At 39.8% G+C, this 9,736-nt stretch overlaps 2 protein-coding genes across 2 annotated transcripts; one reads left to right on the top strand and one right to left on the bottom strand.

The window, feature by feature from the left end:
• Window positions 2,750–4,149, bottom strand: LOC109846420 (xyloglucan endotransglucosylase/hydrolase protein 24-like). The gene is made up of 3 exons (XM_020415660.1): window positions 3,697–4,149; window positions 3,394–3,587; window positions 2,750–3,311 (listed from the first exon to the last, which is right to left on the bottom strand). The coding sequence occupies exons 1-3, from the start codon at window positions 3,964–3,966 to the stop codon at window positions 2,924–2,926; spliced, it is 852 nt and encodes a 283-aa protein (XP_020271249.1). The 5' UTR covers window positions 3,967–4,149; the 3' UTR covers window positions 2,750–2,923.
• On the top strand, window positions 6,113–9,649 carry LOC109845186 (pectin acetylesterase 10-like). Its single transcript, XM_020414407.1, has 11 exons — window positions 6,113–6,427; window positions 7,276–7,358; window positions 7,505–7,634; window positions 7,755–7,828; window positions 7,975–8,061; window positions 8,145–8,269; window positions 8,506–8,566; window positions 8,741–8,794; window positions 8,898–8,975; window positions 9,200–9,305; window positions 9,387–9,649. The coding sequence occupies exons 1-11, from the start codon at window positions 6,232–6,234 to the stop codon at window positions 9,632–9,634; spliced, it is 1,242 nt and encodes a 413-aa protein (XP_020269996.1). The 5' UTR covers window positions 6,113–6,231; the 3' UTR covers window positions 9,635–9,649.

The following is a 9,736-nucleotide window of genomic DNA, read 5'->3' as shown; positions in this document are numbered from 1 at the left end:
ATCGATGAGTTGGTGCCTACTACATTCAGAGAGTCTGAGCAGAATTCGGAGGCTGATTCGTGACAGGTGGCTATGCAGGAGGAGATAGAATCTCTTCATAAGAACGATACATGGGAGCTTGTTGAGCTTCCAAAGGGGCGGAAGGCAATTGGTTGCAAGTGAGTATACACTAAGAAGGAGGACATTGAGGGCACTCCATTGAGGTTCAAAGCTAGGTTGGTTGCGAAGGGTTATGCACAGGAGGAATGTATTGACTATAATGAGGTTTTCTCTCCGGTGGTGAAGCATTCTTCGATTCGGATTTTACTAGCTTTAGTGGCACAATATGGTTTGGAGTTAGATCAGTTGGATGTGAAGACATCATTTCTTCATGGTGATCTTGATGAAGAAATATATATGACTCAGCCATTGGGATTCCGAGCTGCAGGGAAGAAAAAATTGGTTTGCAAATTGAAGAAATCGCTATACGGTTTGAAGCAGTCTCCTCGACAGTGGTATAGACGATTCGATGGTTTTATGATTGGTCATTCGTACACTCGGAGCCAGTTTGATCCTTGCGTATATTTTCACAAGTTGAAAGGAGGTGCGTACATCTATTTGTTACTTTATATCGATGATATGTTGGTTGCCTCTACTTCCAGGTCAGCTATAGATGAGTTGAAAGTTCAGCTTTCAAATGAGTTTGAGATGAAGGACTTGGGTGAGGTCAAACGCATTTTAGGAATGAAGATCGGCAGAGACAAGAAGAAGGCAGAATTTATTTGACACAGGTGACTTATTTGAAAAAGATACTACAGCGATTTCATGTTAGCATGGATACGAAGCCAGTTTGTGTACCATTGGGAGCCCATTTGAAGCTTTTAGCTGATCTTTCACCGAAGACAGTTAAAGATCGAGAGTTGATGTCAAAGACTCCATATGCGAGTGCGGTTGGGAGCTTGATGTACGCGATGGTATGTGCGAGACCAGATTTGTCACAGGCGGTGAGCATGGTTTCGAGATACATGCACGATCCAGGAGTGGGTCATTGGGACGCCGTGAGATGGATTTTGAGGTACATTCGAGGTACGCTCAATGTTGGTTTAGTTTATGAGCGGGACACTACAGGTGGGCAGTTATGTGTTGGCTATGTTGATTCGGATTATGCCAGGGATTTGGATAAGTGCCGGTCTACGACGGGGTATGTGTTTACTTTGACCCGTACGTCGGTGTGTTGGAGATGCACCTTACAGTCTACGGTGGCTTTGTCTACGACGGAGGCCGAGTATATGGCAGTTATGGAGGCTGTGAAGGAGGCTATTTGGCTTCGAGGAATTTTGGAGGAATTTGGTATATCGCAGATGTCTGTCACTATTCATTATGATAGCATGAGTGCTATCTATTTAGCGAAGAATTAGGTTTTTCATGCGCGGACGAAGCATATTGATGTTCGTTATCACTTCGTTCGGGATGTTCTTGAAGATGGTGATGTGGAGATAGTGAAGGTCCACATGAAGGATAATCCGGTGGATATGCTAATTAACTAAGATGGTTCCGAGCAACAAGTTTGATCATTGTATAAGCTTGTTGCACATTCGTGATTGTTGAGGCCGTTGAAGGCCGTTTGGTTGAACTACGTTCGGCTTGATTCCTTGGGCAAGAGGATACGTAGGCAGTCATGTTTAATTCAGCCGGTTTAGATTTGTTGATGGGGGTGAGATTGTTTGGACTCTCGTTCGAGTTCTCGACTTGTTGTGGATTGAATCCGTTGTCATGAATTATTTCACGGCGTACTGGACACAACAAGTGAGACATTTGGTTGCTTTGGTGTCGGCTCAGTTTTGAAAAAACTTCGTCGAGGTGGAGAATTGTGAAGCACGTGATCACATGGGGCCCACGCCCACCCATGTGATGCTTGAAACCGTGTGGGAAACCGCGTGAGCCAAGAGTGGGGACCACATGATTGATGGTTCCGCGTGAAGAGAACTGCAGCCTATATATATCTTGTTTAATTTGTGCTCTAGGTTTGGTGCAAAAGAGGACGTGCAAAGGAGTTTTTTTTTGCGGCTGCGGGAAAAATCATAGCAGGAGAAAAATTGGCGGCGGGTGCAAAAGAAAAGCAGAGACTTTTTTTTTGGGTTTTGTGCATCCTTTGAGAGAGATTGTGAGGGTTTTATTTGTGAGATCTGGTGTGTGTAAACCCTATTTGTATTCTCTCTAACAGTAGATCTCCCCTCTCCTTGTCCCGTGGACGTAGGCTATTTGCCGAACCACGTAAAATTGGTTGTCTCTCTATTTGTGTGATTTGTAATAGCTTTTAGGTTCCCTCGACAGGTCAGTCCTAGAACTGATGAGAGGAAGAGTTGATATCTCACTTGGTTGAGATATTTTGCTTAAGGTTCTTGTTTCCTTGGTGAAACAGGATTCCTATTGCGACCTGACTCTTGTTGTGCTGCCGAAGTGCTGCCAAAATTTCCGCTGCGCGCAACAGTTATCCATGATGCATAAGGGACCAAGGCAATGGATACATAAGACGAACACTTTTAAGTTCCCACCAACAAACGTCTTTGTCTTCCCTATCAAAAGGGGGCATACACAAAAGTAACAAGGAATTATATTATCGATATTCCTAGCGATGGTGATTGAGCTCATCAGCATTATATTATCAACATTCTTAGTGAAAGAATAATATTTTTTTGTATTTATAAACATGCAAATGATGATGAATGTTACTGAAATTTTTTCAAAAGGTCATACTTACACATGAATAGAATTAAAAAGAGCTGTTGATGATCATTCCACTATATCTCATAGTACATCTTTGTTTGTCATGTGCATGTATACGTTGCATCCATTAACTTATATTTTCTTATCAGTCAAAATACATAAACCACTTATCTATGATGCAAGTTACAACTACTCAGCAACCTATTTCAGCCCTAAACTAAGAGAACTCCCTTGAGCACTCTTTCTGGATTGTTTCATCTGTTCCTGCCTTGTCGCAATAATTGTATATCATGTAATTCTTCTTCGCCCAAGCAATCTTTTCTACCTCCTTGGCCTCAAGCCCTCGGTTCATCCACGAAGAGACATCATTTCCGCACGAATGAGAGCCAGGACCATACCAAATGCATGCATTCTCGCTATAATTACGATAGTATGTAAAAAATGGAGATTTGCTCCAATCAATCTTTATCGTTCCTCCTTCTGTCGCCCAGTCCTCACCATTCCACAAGCTTGCTTGGACCTTGACAGGTTGTTTCTCAATGTAGTCCACTCCTAGACTCTCATTTCTCTTGAAGAGCCTAATAGGAGTGTCATCCACATACATTCTTCAAGTAAATTAATGCAGTGTTAGTATTTGAATGCACATGAATGGCTCTAACAGTAGTGAAAGCAAGCAGTTAAGCTCACATTATTTGGAGGGGGTTCCACAAGATAGTGTAAGTGTGGAAATCTTGAGTCGGGTCGAACCACAAGTGGAACCTTTGCTCTCTATCGCCTTTTCCATTGGTGAAGATGTTGGTCTGCAGTACATATAGATCTCCTCTGACATGGCCTAAGAACTCAAAATCTATCTCATCTTGGTTTGGAGGCTCAGAAGACAGCTAATCAACCAAATTTAAACAAATACAAAAAAATAAATTAAAAATGAAAAATCAATGTTATTATACACGCATTATGTATTATATGGAATATCTTGTAATGGACATATACATAGAATGATGTTACGGTGCCAGCAGAATTTCTTGCGATGAGCTTCATCCGGGCATCAAACTTTCCAAAGAGGAACTTTGTCTTAGATGCAACTCCTGAGCCAGAATTCTTGTCCATTGAAAGACGGAGCTCCTCACCCCCATCCAAAATCGTGGCATGACCATCAATACCCGTTACGATGTCAAAATCCGAGTTAAAGTTTGCCTTGCCAAATGGAAAGATGATGGCAATCGCGAGAAAAACTAGTAGGAAGCCCAAAGGAGAAGACATACTAAATACTTCAAGTAGAAAGATTTATGGTACTATGTGATGATTTATAAATTGGGACGAAGGCAGCATAGGCAAACTCACGTAGTTTTCAGGTTGATACTAATTAATGCGAAAGAAGCAATTGAAAGTGGAAACATAGGGTTATCAGACGTTATGAACCACCTACCAACATCTGAAATCATGTAAATTTCATGTTGAGTCTGGTAGCATGTACATGTTGTCCTTAGCGTGCTACCATAGTGTACACGAAATTCTTTCTTGTAGGTTGTCCGGCCTGATATCATGCAGACACAAACTATATATGGTTACACAATGCAAGCACAATTAATATGGTGTGATTTCCCCTTTTCCAGTAACCGAGCACCGTGGCTTCATGAGAAAAAATGTGCGGTAAATGCGCTGTATGACATAACGGAGACTCTGCACAGATCTTGTAGCGGCTGCAGGCTGGTTCCCACTGATTTATCATACTAGCTACTTTTCTGTATATATATGTTGTTATTCTATTTTTTATTTTATTTTTTGAGCTGATTTTCTGAACTTAATTTGTCGTTTGAAGGCTATGTGAAATGCTTGTTATTTTAATGCAGTACAGTCATCATTTCTGTTCTTTCCTTCATCAAAATAATTAATCATGTATTACATAAGTAGTAAGTGGTTTTAGTTAGTGCATATAACTTTCCCTTTTCTAATAATAACTTTGTCTTTGGCATGCTCCGCGCACTCGTTATTGATGTTGTGAAGGGTATCGTTTGGTTCTGATCTCTGCGCAGACCACAAAGTGAATCAGGAACAAATCTGGCTTTGTATAAATAAATTTTTTCCCCTTGGAAGAAGGGGGGAAAAAAGAAAATAAAAATAAAAATAAATTCAATTAGCTGACTGTAATAAGTTGAATTTGATGATCATAGCCCTTACCTCAAAAGGGTGTTGTTGAGATGATGGAAGCTACAAGAAGAGCATGTAAGTCCTCACAAATTTGGCTGGGATAAGGTAGCCAACCAAAAGAACTTTACTTAAAGAATATCAGTTGCCACTTCCCCACAAATAATTCGTCTTTTAATATGCACTGCTATTAATTTGTACCCAACTTCTCATGTAGTGACTTTTATTCGTTTTTGAAAATGGATAAGTGAGAGAACTTATTTAAACGAGAACCGTTTTTACCTGTGTATATGCATGCTAATTAACCCTCCAATTTCCTTATGCCAGCAGAAGCTCAGCTAATCTGTAATAATTTAACTCATAATGTGGTTTTGCGATTTAATTTAGTTGCGAACCTACTACCATGACAAGAAGATCATGTTTATAATACAGTAAATGTATCAAAACATGTGCTTAAACCAGCATTTGCTCGAGTTAGGTCGACCTGCAGGCCTAATTTCTTATCCAAGTCCCAACTAGCTGATGAAAGAAATTAGGCGCTTGTTCAACTGAATGAGTAAGTGCACAATGCAGCTTATGCGGTCAGGTGAAGCGAGCGGAACTAATACCATCTTTTGCTGCTACAGGATTTGGGGACCCGAGGGGGGTACAGGTGAGGTGTCCCCCCGAATGCATGATGCACTGTTCATGAACAGTGCATCATGCATTCGAGTGGGGGACACCTCACCCGTCCACCCATTGGGTCCCCTATTTGAGGTCCATGAGGCATTTTTGTTTACGGATCAGCACGAAACCAACGAGACGCCGAATTAAAGCGCGCGTGTCCCCTTGACGGTGATCTTTCAGGCCGCGACTTTTGTTTCTCACAATTGAAGGGGTAGAATTCTAACAGTGTGCTCGTTGAAGCATCACGAGGAGAACCAACCGGGGCCAATAATTGGGGAGGAGCAGAATGCTGCCCCTCGCAACTTGTGACGAGGGGAATGAGTACCTGAGGACTTGATTATGTAATACGAAGGCATCATTCATAGGAATAGGATACGCTTTTTCAAAATTTCTGTAGGACTCGGGATTTATTATTCTATATATTATATCATAACATGAAGAGGCACAACGAGTGTTCTATTTATGTCCCTTTCACCTCAACCACACGAGAGAGAATCTTAATCGCACTTGTCCTTTTAATCAATCAAGCATACGTATTAAATTGATAGCCGCAGTTATTAATTAATTGTATAATAATAAAGAGATCCAAAAATCCAAATCAAGCCTGTTCTCTCGACCCCTTTATAATATTTTCGGTCGAAAGGAGCTCCTCTTTTCTTGTTCCCTTCAGCCTTCAGAGCTGAAGGGAAGTTGAAGGAGAGAAGGAGAGGAGGAATGGAACCCATGAAGCTCTTTTGGGCGTTCGGGCTTCTTGGGTTCTGTTTGGGGGGGTCACTGGTTCAGGGCTTTGAGATTAATGAAGGGCACTGGAACGAGAGTGATGTGGCCATTGTCGAGGCTGGAAGCCCCGCAGCCAAGCCCCTGCTTGTGGGCCTGACCCTCATCCAATCTGCTGCTCACAAAGGAGCTGGTATCTCTGATTCCTTTCGTCTCTCTTCCTCTATTTATCTGGGTGTTACTGTTAAGCATTTCCTAATAAGCGGGGAAAATAATTGGTAGTAGATGCATCTTTATGCTAATCATTTCAGAATCAGGTGTTTTCTTTTGCCCAAGTCTTTTTTTACATAAAATACGAGGCATTAACATGATTATTTGTATGAAACTCGTCATCTGTGTTCTGCTTATATTCCAGCGTGTTCGCCAGTGTGCTACTTTCTAATGGCCAGTGTAATCAGGGGGGTCTTTTGTGATTCAGTACCGTGACCTCTCTTCTTTTTCTCTTTTTTGATTCTCTTTTAGGCATTTCTTTTTAATTTACTTTTAGAAGGAAAAACTTTCTAATTGAAGCCTTGTTGTTACTAATAGTCAAATGTGAATAAATCTGTTGTATTTTATCGTTTATGCTTCTGAGTTGATTGTTAAATAAATCAGTAAGATGTGCGCTCGGTTCAGATTTATAATGGTCTGTCTTTTGTTTCGAAAGACCTACATCATAATTTTAGTAACAGTACATAGAACCTGGCCACCTGAAATTGTTAATAATGCAATACACAAAGAGTCTGCCATCTCTACAAGAATATTAAGTAACAAACTACACCTTTAGTGATTCTACATGTAATTTTGCAATTATTAATTCTAACAAATTCTCCCATCGAAGCATCTGGCCAAACTGAGTGCCTCGTAGCTGGCCACGCAAACCACCCGTTTCTCATTTCTTCCCATTTCTTATGCACGTAGTTGTACAGTTGTGTTTGGAGATATATGAGGTAACTAGGGATATGGATTATTACTTGATTTGTTTCCTCTGGGCTTATGCAGTCTGTTTAGATGGAACGGTGGCAGCTTACCACCTACATCGTGGGTTTGGCTCAGGTGCAAACAGTTGGCTAATACAACTGGAGGTAAGAGGATTTTTAAAGAAATTGTAAATTTAATGAATGATCTTACACACATGGTAAAAAGAGTATGTTATCAGCCAAATTGAGAATGATAGACTAGTTCTTTATTTACACACCGCTGCTGAGTGAGGATTCAAACTTTATCTCAGGGAGGAGGTTGGTGCAATGATATCAGAACCTGTGTTTATCGCAAGAAAACTCGTCGTGGTTCATTGAATTACATGGAGAAAGCTATTGAGTTCACTGGGATTTTGAGTAACAAACCCGAGGAAAATCCTGGTACCTCAAATTGAATCCATTCCCTTCTTTCTTTGTTGGAGTATAGTTTTAATCAGTTTTAGAAATAAAGCATTGGCTGGAGGACTTGTTTTATATAGGATTTGGATGTGATGGTTGCAGATTTTTTCAACTGGAATAGAGTCAAGGTTCGCTATTGTGATGGTGCATCATTCAGTGGTGAAGGCTATAATGAGGTAGGTTGGATCATATAGTTCAACTAACAATAAGCACATTTGCATTTCTTATTCCTTTAGTATATTTGCTGAAATCCTTGTTGTCTTCTGCCGTTAATCATGTCATGTCAACTGATGCTAATTATGATTTATGATATCATATATAGGCTGCAGGGCTTTATTTTCGGGGGCAGCGCATCTGGTCTGCTGCCATGGAAGACCTGATGTCAAAAGGCATGCGCAAAGCTGACCAGGTCTTTCTCAGAGTTTCATTACACTCATCTTAGTCATGGCATGCGATCTTCTTTGATATGTTATGTATAATCATTACTTCTAGGCTCTTCTTTCTGGATGTTCTGCTGGTGGTCTAGCTTCAATACTACACTGTGATGAGTTCCGAGAGCTATTTCCAGGAAGCACCAAAGTCAAATGCCTAGCTGATGCTGGCCTTTTCCTTGATGTGTAAGACTTACTATTGAAATCATCATCTACAAAATTCCTTTGCCTCAAGAGTTCAGTGTTACATCTGTGGCAGCTCACTCAGAAGCTATATAATTTTTTTGCTAATAATTTTAAAGCATACTGGTTATCTTTTATTGTAGATATTTCCTTGACAACAGTATACTTTACTTTTCGTTTGTGGCTTTCCCTTTTAATTGTCTTCGTGAATTTCTGACTTATCTCGTTTTGATTGTCAGTCTTGATGTGGCTGGTGGTCACACCATGAGGACCTTTTTTGATGGCGTAGTCAGCTTACAGGTGCTTATAGCCATATAATTATGCTGTGAATGGTACATATTTTTCTTTAAAATATATAGGAACATCTGTAAAAACTATGGGGCGGACAGCTCTGTATTGCTTATTGAAGCATAATTCATAGTTTTGATATTTCTTTCTCTGCTCTTCTTTTGTAACATTTACATGTATATGAAGGGCGTTGGGAAGAATTTACCTGGATATTGTACTTCCCACATGGATGCAACTTCGGTAATTCTCTGCATCCTGTGATACACGGAACAAGGAGAAAGAACACTAAATTTGGTTTAATTGCTTATTGAAGCGTAATTCTATTTCATATGGAATCATGCAGTGCTTCTTTCCTCAAAACTTGGTGGCTAATATTCGGACTCCACTTTTTCTTCTAAATACAGCATATGATGTATGGCAGGTACTTCTTGATAAACTTGTAACTGTGATCATTTGGTATTTCATGAAAAACTGATACGCTGTTTTTGTGCCACTGTTTTTAATTTAATGTACTTAATCCTATAATTGAACTGCCTCATTTAAATTTTGAATGATATAATTAACTCCTAAGCTGACTTACAAAATTGCATCTTAAAAGAGAATACTATGTTCGATCTCAGAGATATATATATATTTTCTATGCAGCTCCAGGCAAGTTTAGCTCCTGCAATATCTGACCCTCATGGTAGTTGGCGACAGTGCAAGTTAGATAGCGCAAAGTGCAATGCTAACCAGATCAATTTCCTGCAAGGTGACTATTACTTATTCTTTAGCTGGATCAAAAATGGTCAGCCTCGCTGCATGTTATCATATATCTTTCCATCTGTTGCAGGTTTTCGAAATGAAATGCTAAATGCGTTGAAAAGTTTTTCTACAGCTGCTGAAAATGGTTTATTTATCAATTCATGTTTTGCTCACTGCCAATCAGAGAGGCAGGATACTTGGTATGGGAGTGATTCTCCTGCTATTGCAAATAAGGTATGCCTATTGCCCATATCTATCTGTTATCTATTATCTATCTATTACTATTATTTAAGAAAAGCCACACATTTGATTCTACCCTTCTATGTGTCAAGATAAAAAAAATCAATATATGTTCTCAACAATTTATTGTCCAATAAAGCTAATTAGAAGGACAACATTGGATAGATCTAAAAATAGTATAAATATGATCCATTAATT

This window comes from Asparagus officinalis, chromosome 6, assembly GCF_001876935.1.
Source record: "Asparagus officinalis chromosome 6, Aspof.V1, whole genome shotgun sequence".
Classification (NCBI taxonomy): domain Eukaryota; kingdom Viridiplantae; phylum Streptophyta; class Magnoliopsida; order Asparagales; family Asparagaceae; genus Asparagus; species Asparagus officinalis.
This window is presented reverse-complemented; position numbering and strand designations above follow the sequence as displayed.

What these genes read in the sequence shown, in the direction of transcription:
- LOC109846420 (XM_020415660.1), bottom strand. Translation starts at nt 3,966, where the DNA reads ATGTCTTCTCCTTTGGGCTTCCTACTAGTTTTTCTCGCGATTGCCATC. An exon ending in GCACCGTAACATCATTCTAT is followed by an intron (nt 3,588 to 3,696) that starts GTATATGTCCAT and finishes TTGGTTGATTAG; the next exon opens with CTGTCTTCTGAGCCTCCAAA. An exon ending in TGGAACCCCCTCCAAATAAT is followed by an intron (nt 3,312 to 3,393) that starts GTGAGCTTAACT and finishes ATTTACTTGAAG; the next exon opens with AATGTATGTGGATGACACTC.
- LOC109845186 (XM_020414407.1), top strand. Translation starts at nt 6,232, where the DNA reads ATGGAACCCATGAAGCTCTTTTGGGCGTTCGGGCTTCTTGGGTTCTGT. An exon ending in CAAACCCGAGGAAAATCCTG is followed by an intron (nt 7,635 to 7,754) that starts GTACCTCAAATT and finishes TGATGGTTGCAG; the next exon opens with ATTTTTTCAACTGGAATAGA. An exon ending in CCAGATCAATTTCCTGCAAG is followed by an intron (nt 9,306 to 9,386) that starts GTGACTATTACT and finishes CATCTGTTGCAG; the next exon opens with GTTTTCGAAATGAAATGCTA.